Source organism: Columba livia, chromosome 26, assembly GCF_036013475.1.
Source record: "Columba livia isolate bColLiv1 breed racing homer chromosome 26, bColLiv1.pat.W.v2, whole genome shotgun sequence".
Lineage (NCBI taxonomy): Eukaryota > Metazoa > Chordata > Aves > Columbiformes > Columbidae > Columba > Columba livia.
In genome coordinates, this window is record NC_088627.1 from 4,033,230 (window position 1) to 4,050,445 (window position 17,216).

At 55.8% G+C, this 17,216-nt stretch overlaps 2 protein-coding genes across 4 annotated transcripts; one reads left to right on the top strand and one right to left on the bottom strand.

The window, feature by feature from the left end:
* Nucleotides 1-607: 607 nt before the first annotated feature.
* Nucleotides 608-13,169, top strand: LOC102087001 (bone morphogenetic protein 8A). 2 transcript variants are annotated; one of them, XR_010468159.1, is made up of 7 exons: nt 608-1,080; nt 6,839-7,031; nt 7,829-7,977; nt 9,121-9,315; nt 9,868-9,967; nt 10,306-10,416; nt 11,928-11,966. XR_010468159.1 is itself a non-coding variant. In XM_065041722.1 (7 exons), the coding sequence occupies exons 1-7, from the start codon at nt 651-653 to the stop codon at nt 12,075-12,077; spliced, it is 1,308 nt and encodes a 435-aa protein (XP_064897794.1). In that variant the 5' UTR covers nt 620-650; the 3' UTR covers nt 12,078-13,169. The 2 variants fall into 2 exon arrangements, 1 of the variants encoding a protein (XP_064897794.1); XM_065041722.1 differs by having other exon boundaries at nt 620-1,080; nt 9,868-9,947; nt 11,928-13,169.
* Nucleotides 13,170-13,808: 639 nt separating this feature from the next.
* PPIE (peptidylprolyl isomerase E) lies at nt 13,809-16,609 on the bottom strand. Of its 2 annotated transcripts, XM_065041738.1 has the most exons (10): nt 16,456-16,608; nt 16,273-16,371; nt 16,117-16,160; nt 15,799-15,825; nt 15,550-15,631; nt 15,354-15,454; nt 15,113-15,236; nt 14,845-15,030; nt 14,163-14,305; nt 13,809-14,076 (listed from the first exon to the last, which is right to left on the bottom strand). In XM_065041738.1, the coding sequence occupies exons 1-10, from the start codon at nt 16,484-16,486 to the stop codon at nt 14,008-14,010; spliced, it is 906 nt and encodes a 301-aa protein (XP_064897810.1). In that variant the 5' UTR covers nt 16,487-16,608; the 3' UTR covers nt 13,809-14,007. The 2 variants fall into 2 exon arrangements, with proteins under 2 accessions (XP_064897810.1, XP_064897811.1); XM_065041739.1 differs by lacking the exon at nt 15,799-15,825 and having other exon boundaries at nt 16,456-16,609.
* Nucleotides 16,610-17,216: the final 607 nt, after the last annotated feature.

Consider the following 17,216-nt stretch of genomic DNA (forward strand, 5'->3'; position numbering starts at 1 on the left):
GGTGCCTGTGAGGCTGGATGCACATGTTGGGTGCCCATGGGTTTGGGTGTCAGTGAGGGGGTGGATGCACTTGGTTTTGAGTGCCCACAGGGGTGATGGGTGCCTGTGGGTTTGGGTGTTCACGGCTTTGGGTGCTCCTGAGCACCTGTGTGCATGAGCATGAGCACCTGTGGGTTTGGGCGTCAACAAGAGTGAGTGCCCATGGGTTTGGGTGTCAATGAGGATGGGTACCCATGGGTGAGTGTCAATGGGAGTGGGTGTCCATGAGTTTGATTGCCCACAAGGGTGAGCATCTGCAGAGGTGGGTGCCCATGAGGGCGAGCATCCTAGGGACGGGTGCCCGTGGGATTGGGAGTTCATGGGTTTGGGTTTTTGCGTGTTTGGGTGTTGGTGGGTTTGTGTGTTTGTAAGTTCGGGTGCCAACGAAGGTGAGCATACCCAGGGTGGCTGCCCGTGGGTTCACATGCCCAGCGATGCTCCCCACACCCCGGGGGCCGCAGGACGGGGAGGGCCGGGGCGTCCCGGAGCCGTGGCCGGGGCGGTGCCGCCGGCGGGACCGTCCCTTTCCCTCGCCCCGCCGGGGCGGGCCGGGGCCGTGCCGGTGCCCGGGGCCGTTCCGCACCGCACCGTGCGGGGGGGGCGGCGGTGCCATGGGGCCGGGGCGCGGGGGGGCGGCGGGCCGGGGTCCGCTGGGGGCCCTGGCGCTGCTCTGGGCCGTGGCCGTGCTGTGCCAGCTGGGCAGCGGCAGCGTCCTCCGCCGCCGGCTCCACACCGCCGGGTTCCTGCAGCGGCGGCTGAGCGGCGGGGAGCGGCGGGACGTGCAGCGGGAGATCCTGGCGGTGCTGGGGCTGCCCGGGCGGCCCCGGCCGCGCAACTCCCCCGCCGCCCGCGCCCCCGCCGCCGCCGCCCCGCTCTTCATGCTGGATCTGTACCACGCCGTGGCCGGGGAGGAGGAGGCGGAGGAGGAGGAAGATGAAGCGGCGGTATCGCGACCGGTGCTCACCGGGCTCAGCACCCAGAGCCCCCCGCCCGGCAGCGTCGTCAGCCGCGCCGACACGGTCGTCAGCCTCGTCAACATGGGTGAGAGCAGCGGCGGGGACAGCGGGGGCACCGGGAGGACGTCGGGGCACCGGGAGGACCGGGGCGCACCGGGAGGACCGGAGCCTGCGCGGGCACCGGGGAGACGGAGGAGCGAGGGAGGGATATAGGCGGCTTTGGCAGGACCGGGGGAACCGGAGGGACCGGAGCCGGGGTGAGGGGGAGCTGGGATGAACGGGCAGGACCCACACGGCTTGGGCAGGACCGGAGGGACCGGATCGCACGGCCGGACCGGGGACACGGCAGCAAACCGGGACAGGACCGGGCGGTCTCGGGAGCACCAGGCGCGGTGGCTGAGCCCCGCACACGGCAGCGCAGCGGCCCGGGGCGCTCGGTGCCCTCGTCCGCAGCGCCCGGGAGGCACCAGGAGCACCGGGAGGCACCGGGGAGCAGCGCACAGTCGGACCGGGGCACTCGGGGCTGCGGCGGCCGCACTGCCGGGCTGGGCACAGCACGGAGTCCCGCTGCCAACCCATCCCGGGCTGCCGAACCCCCTCAGACCCAAACCCCACAGAGCAAACCCCGTCCCTAGCTGCGGGCAGCGTCTGTAGCTGTTGTACCGCCGGCCCCGAGCATCCCTCACTCCTGGGGCACTTTCTCAGTGCGTCCCTGCTCAGCAAAGTCTCTTTTGCACAGAGCTGAGCTTCATAGCAGCAGGAGAGTAGCTGTGAGGGATGTGGTGGCCATGGGCCTGTACCCTGGGTGCGGGGAGAGAGATGCTGGGGTCGGTCCTGGCAGGCTGGGCCCAGCCAGCACAAAACCCAGCTCTGCTTAGGGAAGCGGAGATGGAGAGAGGGAAAGTCATGCAGCGAGGGTGGGCTGGGACCACGGTGGGACAGCTAGGTCAGCACGTCCACAAGTTCAAACGAACTGGGCTGCTTCCCCCAAACGCTGTCTCCACCATAAGGCAGCGGAGGGAGGCTGGACGCCACAGGGGGACGAGTCAGGCTCGTCCTGCTCCAGAGACACGCGTCACCCAGCCTGCACTCCCCATTTCGGTGGGCAGATGTGAACTGGTGCAGAGTGAGCGGGGAGCACAGGTGGGACAGCTCTCTCGTGCCAACAGCAGGGTGGACCGAATTACCTGCAGTGGGACACTGAATCACGGTTCAAAATAAAATCCTCAAGGTTGCTAATTATTGCTGGAATCCTGTCCAGCTGGTTACTGAGCAATGCCCGGCTCCCGCCACCGTCCTGTTTCCAGGCAGTTGTGTGAGTGACAGGGAAAGCAGAGCTGTTTCCAGCCAGCATCAGTAAGAACTCGGAGTGCAAGGGGTCCCCCCATGAGGGCAGGCACTGCAGTGACCTGAACCCAGCAGGTTAAGCAGACTAGGCGTTCGGATACAGATGTTTTTCCTGCTTCTGCTTGGTGCTTTAAGTGATGTTCAGGTGTCCATGTCAAGCCCAAGGGTTTTGGGGGAGCATTGGTGCAATGGCTGGGGATAAGGTGCAGAGGAGGCGGGTGTTAATGAGCGCAGAGCAGCATCCTGGGCCATGAGCCGCAGATGTGGCCAGTGTCCTGGGCTCAGTGATGCTGATGGGAGCAAGGACCCAGCACCCAGCTCCCATCTAGAGCCCTTGGGGCTGTGGGTGCTCAGCATCCCAGGGGAACCAAGGCCAAAGGAGGCAATGCTGGGACACCCAGTCGCAGTTCAAAACCACACAAGCACCAAAAAGTGCTTTAAAACAGCTGGGTTTGATGACAGCCAGGGTGGGATGCTTGGGGGTGCTGGTACCGCTCCCCTTCATGGAGCAGCCGGGAGAGTTGGGGAACGCAGTTCCAGCCCTCAATTTGAATGGCTTTGATTTCTGCGGCTTCGTCAGCCCCTTCATGTTAATTAAATGAAGTTTTGTGGGAGAAGGCCAGCTTTCATTTGCATGTGTAATTTGCTGCGCAATTACCCTGATGGGACATGCAAATGGGGTAAGTCGGTGCTCCATTGGGCACTTGGACCTCCTTGCTCGCGGCTACCCGGCGTAGCCCTGTGTGAGCCGGCCGGGAGCGCGGCTCCCAACAACACCCCTCTGCTGGGAAGGGGAAGGACAAACCTCCCTGGCACACAAACACAACCCGGGTTGGGCGGGCACAGCACCCTGCCCAGCCGCGAGCCCCCCCGGGTGACAAGTGGCCACTGGGCACATCAGTTGACTTTGGTGATGCTTGATCCGCCCGGCCCATCCTGTTTGCACGAAGAGAAACCTCTTCCCATAAGCCTGCCCCGTGCTATTTCTGTGCGCTAACTGAAGGAGTCAGGTGGGTTGTATTTTTAAGCCTGGGATAAGGCTGGGCTTTGAGATTTCGTCTTGGCTGGAGCTGAGTCACAGCGATGCTCAGGGTGTAATCACAGAGCAGAGAGGTTTGTAACGGGATGTGAGAGGAGCCTGGCGATGCTGCAGGATCCCCGAGCCCCCCCGCGATCACCCCTTGCACCACAACACACACGTCCTCCCATCAGGCTGGACATGAAGGAGAAATTGTCACCCCTGAGGGTGGTGAGAGCCTGGCCCAGGTACCCAGAGAGGTGGTGGATGAACCATCCCTGGAGGCATCCCAGGCCAGGCTGGACGGGGCTCTGAGCAACCTGAGCTGGTGAAGATGTCCCTGCTCATGGCAGGGGGGGCACTGGGGGAGCTGGGGAGGTCCCTTCAACCCAAACCATCCTGTGATTCTATGATTCCCTCTGTGTCATCTGCTGCTGCCCGGGAAGCACTGGACTCTGCTGCGTCTGTTGCGGGTGGATCAGTGCGGTGACTCTGCCCATGTCTGGGCACCTTGCTGGCAAATCCTGGTTTTTCCGGGTGTGCGTCCCAGGCAGCACCAAGGGGGACAGAGCAGGACACCTCTGCACTTGTGGGACAAAGCAGAGCCTCAGCGGCATTTCTCAACATTCAGGATAAATGTTAAATCTCTCCCCACCTCAGGAAACCTCCAGAGCTTATTTTTTCCTGCTAGCAATGAAGGACAGCATCTTCCTTGCACCTCCTTTAAACCTATTTTAGGATGCAGAGCACTTGATGTGGTTGAATATCCTGGCATTTCCTTTTAATTTAGTGTCTGAAATGATCATGGGGACCATCGGGAGCAGCCAGGACCGGTAATTACGACTGATGTGCAGTTTATAGAAACAGAGAAAGTTAAAAATGAAAAAGTGGAGCTAAAAAGAACCTGGGGAGCGGGATGAAGGGCCAGCAGCCCCATCCCCCATCTCTGGGAAGGGAGCAGGACCACGCAGCGATGGGGAGACAGCAGGGCCAGGGCTTGCATGGCCCCACAGCCATTTATGTACCTATATAATACATTTTGAATTATTTTGGGGGGGGATATTGGGAGCACAGGGCGCAGCCATGGCATTTGGCTTTGGGGAAAGACACAGCAGCTTCTGGGGGCAAGATGGTAAATGCCAAATGAGGGGGGCGAAGAGAGCAAAGAGCTTGGCTTGGGGTTTTTTTAGTGCGTCTCATCGCAATCCGGACAATCCGCCCACAGATAATTGAGGGTTGGTGGCGCGGCTGAGTCAACCCGCTCAAATCGATCGCGGGTTCCCGAGCACGACGGGGAGGGCCCATCGCCCCCCAGCACCCACTTTTCTGCCTGCAAAAAGCAGTGCTGGGGGTTTTGGGGCTGAGACACCCGCTGCAGGGTTTGTAATTTTGTGGCCCTTTATAATCTTTGCTGGAAAATGTGGTGATATTAAACGCTCCCCATCACCCTCCTCTGCTGCACCAACCCCGTGTCAGCGCAGAAGATGCTTTAGCCTTGGTTCTGCTCCACGAAATGGGGAACAAAGTGGGGATTCCTCTTCGTGTCTCAGCCCAAATACTCGGCAGGTTGCTATTAAGTCCAGCTCGTTTTGTTCGTCAAGGCGCACGGCTAATTGCCATCACCATGAGCATTTCTCATCCCCGGGCTTCACCCAGCCCTGTCTCCTCCATCACCTCCACAGCTGATGGATGTGATGATTCCGTAACAAAACGCACCTTTAGCAAAGGTTTTCACCCTTTTCCAGGGGCTGAAAATCACCCTGGGGGCTCTTTTTTGGTGTTGCTGGGTCCCTGTGACCCCCTTGGCTGTGTCACAACCCCCCTGCCCATCCCTGGAGCGACCCGGGTGGTACCGCCCCATCACTCAGTCCGTGATGACCGATGTGGTTTCTGAGCTGATATTTAATTTGGTTGGGTCTTGGCTGGTGCCAGGGAGCAAAGGGGTGACCCGTGAAATACCCAGGTGACCCAAAATACCTGAGGGGACAGCAGTCTGTATATGGGTGTCCCCTGGCCCGACCACGGGACATCCTGGTGGGTTTTGTCGGTGAAAAAATAAAAGAAAATAAAAGAAAAAAAAAGATAAAAAATGAAAGAGAAAAGGGGAAATAAAGAAAAAGGGAAAAGGAAATAAGATAAAAAGGGAGTTTCCTTCTGCTGTGTTTTTGGGGGATCTGAAGATTTTGCCTGAGGCATTGACGGTCTCAGCAGCATCTTCAGTGGCCCAGGAACATTAAACCATCTGCAATGGGTCAATGGATGAGATGAAATCACAGCCAAGGGCTGGGGAGCCCCCAGGGGGGTTGGGGGCCGGTGTGTGTGTCCCCCCCAGGGCCGTGTGGCCGGATCCGGCTCCCTCAGCATCCTCCCCCTGCAGCGGCCGCTCGCCGCATCCGCCCGGCCACGGGCTTTTTTGGGCACATCCCTTGTGGTGAGCGGTGGCTGCAGGGAATGTGGGTTTTAAAAAGAAATAAGGAAGAGAAAAGAAAAACCGAAGAAAATGAAACAATCAGTGTACGCATCATTAAAATCTCAGCGTTCGACTCAGAGCAACACTCCTCCCATATAAACAGGGGCATCAGCTTTATGGTGTATTAAACTCACACTGGTTCCCCCCGCCCGCTGGAATCAGCTAAAAATGGCTTTTAAAACGTGTGTTCTTATTTATTGAATTATTTGGTTGGTTTCATTTGTTCGGGTTATTTTTAAAAGCACCAGGGTCGGATTTGTTACGTGGCTTTTGTGCCTGAAGCGGGACGAGTTTTAATCGCTTTAATTATATTCAGGCATGGCAGCCTGGGATATTTTTAAGGAACGATTTGAAGAAAATAATTATATATCAGAGAAACCATGTGGGGCTGCGTTACTGTAAAGACTGTTTGTTTTTTCCTTCGTGGACTTAATTAAAAAAAATGAAGGTTTATTTTCACAGAGCCGGGGCCTGACATTTCCCCCCAGTCTTGTTGAGGTCGCAAAGCTTCACATAGGGGACCCGTGACACCCAAAAATGGCCATGGGGTGTCCAGTCTTTGTCCCCTGAGCACCTGCTGCCAGAAAAGCTTGCAAAAAAAACCCCATTTCTTCTCCAGATGGTCCTGCTGGCCCCCAAACTTGTGGGGTTTTGGGTGGGTTTTTCACCCTTTGAGAAACACAAAGGGGTTCAGCCCCTGGATCGCGGCACAAGCGGCGGCTTCTTTGCACTCCTGCCATAGCCGAGCCTTCATGCTTTTTATTTGATTGGTTTAATTTAAATTAATAAAAAGGAAAGAGGTTTGGGAGGTCATGGGTTTACAGCAAGATAAAGTCAGGGAGGGTGTGCAAAATTAGGGAGGATTTGCACATGCGCATTAAAACTCTCAGGAGAGGAGAGGTGGGAATTTGCAGCAGCAGCCAAGAGCTCAGCAGGGTTTGTCCCCAAATGGGGGCAAATTGGGGTGTCTGCAGCCCAGCACAGCCCCCTGAGCCCTTTGCTCCGCAGTCGAGCAGGACCGGGACATCTTCTCCCCGAAGCCGTACTGGAAGGAGTTCAGATTCGACCTGACCCAGGTGCCCATGGGCGAGTCGGTGACGGCTGCCGAGTTTCGCATCTACAAGGCGCGGGGCGTCACCCGCCACGCCAACAACACCCTCCACGTCAGCATCTACGAGATCGCGGCCGAGCACGCCAACAGGTGACGGGAATGAGGATGGAGACAGGGATGGGGATGAGGATGGTGAGGATGGAGATGGCGGGGCTGGAGATTAAGGTGGTGGGGATGGGGATGGAGATGGTGAGGATGAGGATGGGAATGAAGATGGTGAGGATGGAGATAGTGGGGATGGAAATTACTATGGCAAAGATGAAGACGAGGATGGAGATGGGGATGAAGATGATGGGGATGGGGATGAAGATGATGGGGATGGGGATGAAGATGGTGAGGATGGAGATGGTAGGGATGGAAATTAAGATGGCAAGGATGGGGAAGGAGACGAGGATGGAGATGATGAGGGTGGGGATGGAAATAAAGATGGTGAGGATGGGAATGAAGATGAGGATGGGAATGAAGATGAGGATGGGAATGAAGATGAGGATGGGAATGAAGATGAGGATGGGAATGAAGATGAGGATGGGAATGAAGATGAGGATGGGAATGAAGATGAGGATGGGAATGAAGATGAGGATGGGAATGAAGATGAGGATGGGAATGAAGATGAGGATGGGAATGAAGATGAGGCCCCCACAAGCCCCAGCCCTTTCCCTTCCCATCACCACCCAAATGCTCAGCTGCTCCCACGCTTTCCCACCGGGCAGTGCCAGGGCTGGGACGATGCTTTTCCCGGTACCACCACCATGTGTGGCACAGCCGGAGGCACCGGGAGACACCATCGACCCAGGACCTGCACAGACACAGGCACTGAGGAGTCATTTCCATGAGCTGGTGCCCTTCGGGTGCTGTTACTCACCTGCTCTTTTTCCCCATCTCCACAGGGAATCCGACCTGTTCCTGCTGGACGTCCAGGACCTGCGTGCCGGGACCGAGGGCTGGCTGGTGTTCGACATCACGGCTGCCAGTAACCACTGGTTAGTGGATCGGAAATACAACCTGGGGCTGCGGCTCTACGTGGAGACAGATGACGGTGAGCCCGCTTAACCCCCTGCAGCCTTTGGGGCCAAATCCCCGGGAACCGGAGCCCTCTTGTTCCCTGTTGGTGCCACAATGGGAGGTGAGGAGGGTTCATCTTGCTGCAGTTTTAAGTTTCCAGCTGCAATGGGGAACCACAGAGCTCTGGGTTTGTAGACAAGCCCTGATGGTGCAGCCTCCCAAAGGCATTAATGCTAACGAGGTTCCTGGTGTGGGCTGTAATAACCTCATTAGCACTTAATGAACTCCTTACCTGGAGGGATCCTTGTGTGTGTGTGTTCCAGAGGATTAACCCTCTTCTCACTGCAGGATCAAATCTGCTCCAAAGGTGCCTTTTGCAGGTACAAAGACACAATGCTGAGGGGCACGAGGAGCATCTTCAACCCATGGGGGGGAATTCGCAGCTGTTTGTGCCCCATCCCCCCCCGCTCCCAGCACCTTGAGCTTTGCACCCAAGGGGAAAATCAGTTGCTTGGGGTCACTCGGTTTTTCCCCACTCTGCATGACCACGAGGGTCCAGCCGCTCGGGACGCCCAAACTCCAGCTCTCCACTGCAAATTCAGCTCTGGGCCCCTCAGCTCAGGAAAGAGATTGAAGTGCTGGAGCGGGTCCAGAGAAGAGCAACAAGACTGGGGAAGGGACTGGAACACAAGCCCTATGGGGAGAGGCTGAGGGAGCTGGGCTTGTTCAGTCTGGAGAAGAGGAGGCTTAGAGCTGAGCTCAGCACTCTCTAGAACTACCTGAAGGGCAGTTCTAGCCAGGTGGGGATTGGGCTCTTCTCCAGGCAGTCAGCAATAGGACAAGGGGCCATGGGCTTCAACTCTGCCCGGGGAAATTGAGGCTGGAGATTAGAAAGCAATTCTTTGCAGAGAGAGTGGTCAGGCATTGGAATGGCTGCCCAGGGAGATGCTGGACTCACCGGCCCTGGAGGTTTTTAAACTGAGGTTGGACATGGCACTTAGTGCCATGATCTAGTAAACGGACTGGAGTTGGACCAGGGGTTGGACTGGGTGATCTCTGAGGTCTTTTCCAACCCAGTTGATTCTGTAATTCTGTGTGTGATTTCCTGTGTTTTCTCCTTGCTTTAACCAAATGCATTCATTCTGAGAGCAGCCCGTGCGTGGTCTCATCCTTGCAGGTCACAGTGTGGACCCGGGTTCTGCGGGGCTGCTGGGGCGCCGGGGTCCCCGCTCCAAACAGCCCTTCATGGTGACATTTTTCCGGGCCAGTCCCGGCCCCACACGCGTCACCCGGGCGGCCAAACCCCCCAGGAGGCGGCAGCCCAAGAAGACGAACGACCTCCCGCATCCAAACAAGCTGCCGGGAATTTTTGGTGAGATCAAGGGCAATTTGTTCGTAGCTTGTTTTGCAAGCAATCCCAATTTTGGCCCAGAAATGGGGAGCAAAGAGCTCTGGGATTTTAGGATGGGTTTATTTGTGGTGCAGGGAGCCCGGGGTGGGTACCCTGGTGGGGACAGTGGGGTTTTGGGTATACCTGAATATTTGGACTTTTCACATCATTGCTCTGAAATTGGGAAGAGGGCAATAAATTTCTGGCTGGTTGGAAGCTGCTTTTCCCTTTGTACAAGCACAGAGGATGGAGATGGAGATGGAGATGAGGATGGGGATGGAGATGGAGGTGGAGATGAGGGTGGAGGTGGAGATGGAGATGGAGATGAGGGTGGAGATGAGGCTCCTCTACTTTAATTTTTCTGGACTAACCCCCATGACACGGGCTGTTCTGTCCCACCCTGAGCGGGGACGATGCTGCACAGGGGGTGGGACGTGGGGCAGTGGGATGTTGATGGGGGGACTGTGGGATGCTGGGGTTGGGACGTGGGATGTGGCACCGTGGGGTGATGCCACCTGTCCCCTTGTCCCACAGACGACGTCCACGCCGCGGACGGGCGGCAGGTTTGCCGGCGCCACGAGCTCTATGTCAGCTTCCAGGACCTCGGCTGGCTGGTACTTGTCTGCAGGGAGAAGTAAATGCAAAAAAAAAAACCCAAACCCCCCCCAAATCATCCCCCCCCATCCCAGCCCATGTTCTGCCCATGCAGCGAGCTGCAGTGGCATGAGCGGTGGGCAAGGCACATATGAACCGCCACAACCCCAAACCTACCAGTGACCCTGAAAAACTCACAGCTCGGGCTAAAAACAAAGTCAAAATAAACCTTTGCTGCTGGCACAGCTGCCCCGGGAGGAGCCGCTTGGGTTGTTTTTGCAGGTGGGGATGGATGAGGTGGCACAGAAAGGGCAAAACCCACAGTGTAACCAGTGTAAATCCTTGTATTTTTTTAATGTTGCTTTTTTTTCTCTGCAGGATTGGGTGATTGCCCCGCAGGGCTATTCCGCCTATTATTGTGAGGGGGAGTGCGCCTTTCCATTGGACTCCTGCATGAACGCCACCAACCACGCCATCCTGCAGTCCCTGGTCAGTGCCACCCGCGGTGACAGTTTGGGGGGACACTAGGGGTGCTGGGGGGAGCCGTTGGGTACCCATGGAAATCGGGATTTGGAGCTGGATTGAGAGCAATTAGGTCGGAGGGTGCAGTTTAGTTCCAGCTCCCAATAGAGCATTGGTGGGTGTGTGCACATCTGGATGGGTGCATTCACAACTGGATGTGAGCATGCACATCTGGTGGGTGCTTGCATCTGGGTGTGTGCATGCACATATTGTGTGTGCTCAAGCATCTGGATGTGCGCATACACATCTGGGTGGGTGCTCACGCATCTGGTGGGTGCTCACATATCTGGGTGGGTGCTCGCATATCTGGGTGGGTGCATACACATCTGGATATGTGCTCGCACATCTGGTGGGGAAGTGCCCTATGTCTCCCGTGCATCCTCCTCGCACGAGCGTTTCACCAGAGGCCCCACGATGCGGCTCCAGCGCCCAAATGTTCAGCTCAGCATATTCCAAGCAGGAAAAGCTTTAATGCCCCGTTGTTGGGGTTTTTTTTCCCAAACCCACCCCTCCATCCCGGCCAACGCTTTAATTTCTGGAATTTCCTGCCCTGTGAGTGTCTGATTTCCCAATGGCACCGTCACACCGGCTCCGGTGTTCACTCTTAATTACAGGGAGCGCCGAGTCCTTGGCCGAGCCTTTGAAGGTGTCTCCTGGCGGGGTTTAGTTTTTGCATTAACAGAGCTGCCAGTGGCCCCATCCAGGCTTGGGCATGATCCTGGGAGGGGTCCCCATATCCCCTACACCCACCCATCACCCCAACCCCCAAATTCCTCCCCAAACGGAGCCGTTTGGGCAGGATGTGAATCACCTGGCGCCCAGATCCGGCCCTTCTGGGAATCGCTGGGGCCAGCGCGGCCGAGGATTCGTGCCAGCGCCGCGCTGTGCTGCAAATAGCAGGGTTTGCGAGTGAAAACACCCGACTTCCGAAGTGGGAGAGCTGGGCTGCCCCGTAATAAATGAATCGCATATGTCGCTAAAGCCAGTGAGGGCTGCGTGTGTCCGGCAGCCTCCCAGTTCAGGCGAATTACTGGGCTAACGGGTGTCCTGAGCGGCGGATGAATGAGCCAAAGCAGATCCGGGTCCAGAGAGGTGTTGTGTGCTGAAGGCTTTAGTGCAATATGTTACATTTGCAGCGGTGCTGAGCACTGAAGGAGAATCTCTATTACAACAGCACCCAGCACCTCATGCTGGGGTGAGCCCCACAATGCCCTGGTTTGGTTTATTTTAATTATTTTCTTAGCTATTTGCCTATTTATAGTGAGCAAAGGGCCCTGAGATCCTGAATTAATGAAGGGGCTGCCTGGCCCGATCCAACATAAACTGCAGCCGGGACTGCCTGGAGCTCTGAATAAATATTTTTGCAAAAAGCTGGAAATAATCTCCCCATTCACTCAGGGTGTTTTTTGCAGCTACAAGCTATTTTAATGCTTTTTATTCTGCTTGGAGTGGTGCTGACGGGCTCCGTCCTCCCCCAGGTCCACCTGATGAAGCCCGAGGCCGTGCCCAAGGCGTGCTGTGCCCCCACCAAGCTCAGCGCCACCTCCGTCCTCTACTACGACAGCAACAACAACGTCATCCTCAAGAAACACCGCAACATGGTGGTGAAGTCGTGTGGTTGTCACTGACAGCCAGGTCCCATCCCCGGACATCCCATCCCCATCCCATCCTATCTTGTCGCCATCCCATCCATCTCCATCCCATCCATCTCTATCCCATCCATCCCCATCCCATTCATCTCCATCCCACCCCATCCTCTTCCATCCCATCCCATCTTTTCCCCCATCCCATCCGTCTCCATCCCATTCCATCCTCTTCCATCTCTATCTCCATCCCGTCCCCATCCCATCTTTTCCCCATCCCATCCCATTCATCTCCATCCCATCCTCTTCCATCCCATCCCATCCCATTCATCTCCATCCCATCCATCCCCATCCCATCCCATTCATCCCCATCCCATTCATCCCCATCCCATTCATCTCCATCCCATCCATCTCCATCCAATCCATCCCCATCCCATCCCATTCATCCCCATTCCATCCCATTCATCTCCATCCCAACCTCTTCCATCCCATCCATCTCCATCCCTTCCCATCTTATCCCCATCCCATCATCTTATCCCCATCCCATCTCCACCAGAGCACCACAACATTGTTTTTCTGCTGCGTGTGCAGAAGAGGCATTTCACGGGCTGCACTATGCCTAAAATCCCATTAATTATAATAAAGAATAATTAAAGAACAAACAAACAAACAAAAAATCCTCCCAACCCTTCCTAGAAGAGAAGCGGATGTAAATAATATAAAAGTTTTATTCTCTTACCCCACTTAATGAGACATAAACATATATACAACTATATATATATATATATTTAGGAAAGAGAAGATTTGTGGCTGGTTCCCTGTGTATATTTTCGTGGCTGCTGTTTTCCCATCTCCAGCCGAGGCCATTTGGGCTGGAGGGTAATTAGAACAACGAGGCGGCGTCCGAGTTGCTCTGGGGTTGAGCTGTTTCTGGCCATGAACGTCGAACTAACCCACCCCTACCCAGCACTTTTAATTCCCTTAATGAAAACACCCCCAACCAATTAATTAGCTGGCTGACTAACCCGCTCCTGTTTGCTTAAAGCTCACAAAACACAGCGGGTTGGAAAAAAGAAGAAAATATCCATATTGAGCTATGACACCGTTATAAAATAAACACCTGGTTTGGAAAGTAAACACAGGGTTTCTCCTGCTCTTTGGTCTTTACTAAATGCCATGGCACAGCAGCGCTCTGTTCCGCGGACGGGGTTTCGCAAGGAGATCTTGGGGATTGGCTCAAACTGTAGGTGCTGGGTTGAAAAGGAGCCCGGCCGATTGTTGTGATGGGAGGTTTGGGTCGGGCTGTGTCTGCACAACCAGATGCTTCCCCTGGGCTCACAATGGGGTTATTTGCACAATTAAATGACTTATTTGCTCTGGAAATTCAACCCTTTCCTAGAGCCTCAGCGCCCCAAAGGGTTTATTCATCTCCTGTGCTTCTCGGCCAGACCTTGTTCTCCCACTCACACATCCCAGTAAATTCTCCCCTTCCCAAGCAAACCGGCTCCCAGGCAGGGACCGGCCTCCCTCTGCTGATGGGAAAGGACATTACAGAGCAGGGGGATACCAAAAACACCTCCACAAAACCCTGCTGCGGAAAAAGCAGGAGATTCCGCTTTGCTCTTCTCTCCCCGGCATGTGCAGCGTCCCCTGGAACCAGGATTGAGGCACCAGATTTGAGAAGATGAGTGCAAATGCAAAACAGAAAAGAAACACAGCATATTTTTCTTCAAAAGAAAAAACCATCCCCACACAGAATTCAACATGCCATCCGTATTTTTTTACAAACTATATTTTATTTTGAACCAAATACAAAGCCTTTCCCAAACCAGCACAGGACGGCGCAGCCTGAGAAGTGATTTATCCTCAGGTGGGTCAGACCCCACAAGGGTGTTCACACCAAACTTCACGGGGGTATTTCCACAGGAGCCGGGGGGCGTGGGGCTGTCCCACCGCAGCCCCTCCAAAGCCGGGCTCACGAGCACTCCCCGCAGTCTGAGATAATGACCTTCTGCTTCGTTTTCCCGTCTTTGGTGCCCTGAGCCTTTGGGGAAAAGAGCAGCGGGAATGGAAAAGCACAAGACACTGCGGTGGGAAGGAGACGGGGGCTCTGCTGTGAGCTGCACCTACCTCAATCTGCCGCACCACGTCCATGCCCTCCGTCACCTCGCCGAACACCACGTGCTTCCCGTCCAGCCAGTCTGTTTTATCGCAGGTGATGAAGAACTGGGAGCCGTTGGTGTTGGGGCCAGAGTTTGCCATCGATAACAGCCCTGCGATCAAAAAGAGGGACGTGTTATGGGCTGGGGAGGGAGCGATGGGATCCAGCGTGTGAGCTGCTGCTTCGGCCAGAACCCCTTTGCAGGCTCTGCAAAATGCTGCTGGTTTTAAGAGAGCCTCTAATATTAAACTTCTAGAAACCGGTGGAAATAAATCACCCTGAGAAACACCCAGAGTCCAGATTGCTCATCTATTGCTAAAACTGCAGTAACAGAGAAGCTGTTTGTGCAGAGATAAACCCACTTGCTTTTTGCTGCTTTTCGTAGTCACGCTACAACTTTCCTCCTTTAAAATCAACCAAGAAAGCAGCTTTTAAATGCTTTCTCCATTATGCAACACTGGAAATGATCAGCATATGAACAGAGAGAGAAAGATGCGTCTCTGGTTGCTGAATGCAAGTGATACGCGATGGTCGGACCATGGGGCAACACGGATCAACATTCAGGGCTGCTACGACCAACAGGATCCGAGTCAAAACAGACCAAGCGTGGGCCCTGGATGACACTGAGCTGTTTTGGGGAGGTGGCTCTACCTGGCCCTGTGTGTTTGAGAATGAAGTTCTCATCATCAAACTTCTTCCCGTAGATGGATTTGCCCCCGGTGCCGTTGTGGTTGGTGAAGTCGCCGCCCTGGCACATGAACTGGGGGATGATGCGGTGGAAGCTGCTCCCTTTGAAGCCAAAACCTTTCTCGTGGGTGCAGAGGCAGCGGAAATTCTCTGTTTGGGGGAGAAGAGGAGCGGTGGGAGCCGTGCTGTGAGCGGAACCGGCGGAGCGGGGAGGCTGAGCCTCCTCACCCACCCGCGGTCATGGGCACCACGTCCGAGCGCAGCAGGATCTGCAGCCGCCCCGCAGGTTTGTTGCCGATCTTGATGTCCATGTAAACCTGAGGGTTAACCCGGGATTTCTTGGCGGGAGGTTCACCCTGGGTGGGAAAAGAGAATAAAGCAAGTTGAGTTGACACCGCTCTGCTCCACCTCCAGAGACGTGGCCCCACGCTCTCAGCCTTAAGGATACAGATGGATGCAGTTGTATTTTGTACCTCCTGCGCCTCTGCTTTGGGGGCCTTTTCTCCCGTCTCCTCCGTGTTCTCCTCCAGAGTCTTCCCCGAAAACTTCTTCAGCCATTCGTCATCCGACCAGACTGCGACGGCAAAGGGAAGGGTCAGGGCAGAGCAAACAGGGGCTGCGCACGAGCACAGAGCTCTGATCGCTCCTCCTTTCCAGGCACCACCTCACCGGGTCTGGATGATCCTTCCTTAATTCGCATGGGTTTGGCCAAGTTCACGCGGATTGTCCTGCCAAAGAGCTCGGATTCGTTCTACAGAGGAGACAAAAAGCACAACAAAGCCCACCAAAAGGTAAAAAAAATCACTCTGCCCCCCAAATCCCTGCAGAGGTTGGAGGAAAACAGTTTGGTTTTTATATACAGCCACACGTGGCCTCGCTCTGAGCTATAGGGGCGATGAGTGGGAACAGGGTCCGTACCATGTTGTCAATAGCTGCTGCGGCATCCTGCCAAAAAAGGTGAAATGAAATGATTATTGATGTTTCCTCTCTCTCCCTTTAAAAGCAAGGCTCAGGATACACGCCCCCCAGCGTTTCCTTGCAAAGAAGATTGCCAAAGGGCTGATTTCCTAACGCTCAGGGCTATAAAAACTGATGGATATTGGGAAAGGGGGAAAAGAGAAGGGGAAAGCAGAACAGCGGCTGCCGCTGCTGGGGGGTCTCCGTTCAGATCCAGCCCAAAACCCCCGGGGGGGACGAGGAGGGGCCCAGCAGCTCAAGTATTTGCCGCTTCCTCACCTCGGCCAGCTCGAACTCAACGAAGGCGAATCCCCGGTGCTTTTCTGCAGAGAGAGGAACCGGCGGTCACGGGCAGCGCGGACACCCGGTCCCGCTGTGTCCCGTGTTCCCTACAAAGTCACCCGGGAGATCCCGGTCCCCTCCCCGGTCACACACCCGTCTCGTAGTCCAGCGGGATCTGGATGTCGGTGATGTCGCCGAAGGGGATGAAAGCGGCGTGAAGCACCTTCTCGTCCACCTCCTCCGCCAGCCCGCCTGCGGGACGGACACCGGGCACCGGTCACCGGGCACCGCCGGAGAGCCCCGACCCCCCGCGGCACCCCCGGCCCCGCCACTCACCCACGTACAGGACGCGCTTGGTCGCCGCCATCTTCCCGGCGGCCCCGCCCACCCCGGAACAGCGCGGCGGCGGCTCCGCCCACCTGGGCCCGCCCTCCCGCTGGACCCCGCCCACACGCCAGCGGCCCCGCCCATCCCAGAACTCCGCCCACGCAGCAGAGACCACGCCCATATCAGAACCCCGCCCATACGCCCGCGGCCCTGCCCACCTTAAAACTCCGCCCACATTCCTGCGACTCCGCCCACCCCGCCGTTCCGCGGGCTGCGAGCGGCTTCCCCAAGGCGTTTTCAAAGAGGATTTTGGGTTATTTTACTAGAAAAACGGGACAGACCCGGGCCAGGAACCCCCCGAACCATTCCTGCTGCCCCAGGACCAGCCATCCTCAGCTTCCAGTGCTTTCCACCGAGGAGCAAGGGTCCACCCCAGGGTAGACAGGGTCCCTCTTTCCACAGGAGCATCTCAAAGCCAACTCAAAAAGATAACTCCGAATAGCTGAAATAGTACAAAGAACAGCAAAGCATTTCTCCGGCTGAGGGCAAAACCCCTTTTTCTGCTTTACTTGAAAGAAAAAAAAACCCTCCCAAACCCTCTAATTAAAGCACCACTTAGTGACATTCATCTCTCATTCAGACACTAACCAAACCCAACATAATTGGCCTGGGGCATAATTTTAACAAAGCTGCTTCAAAATCATGATTGTCCAAAATTAAGAAGCAGAATAACTCAATTAAAATCACAGTTTAAATGTATCAAACATACG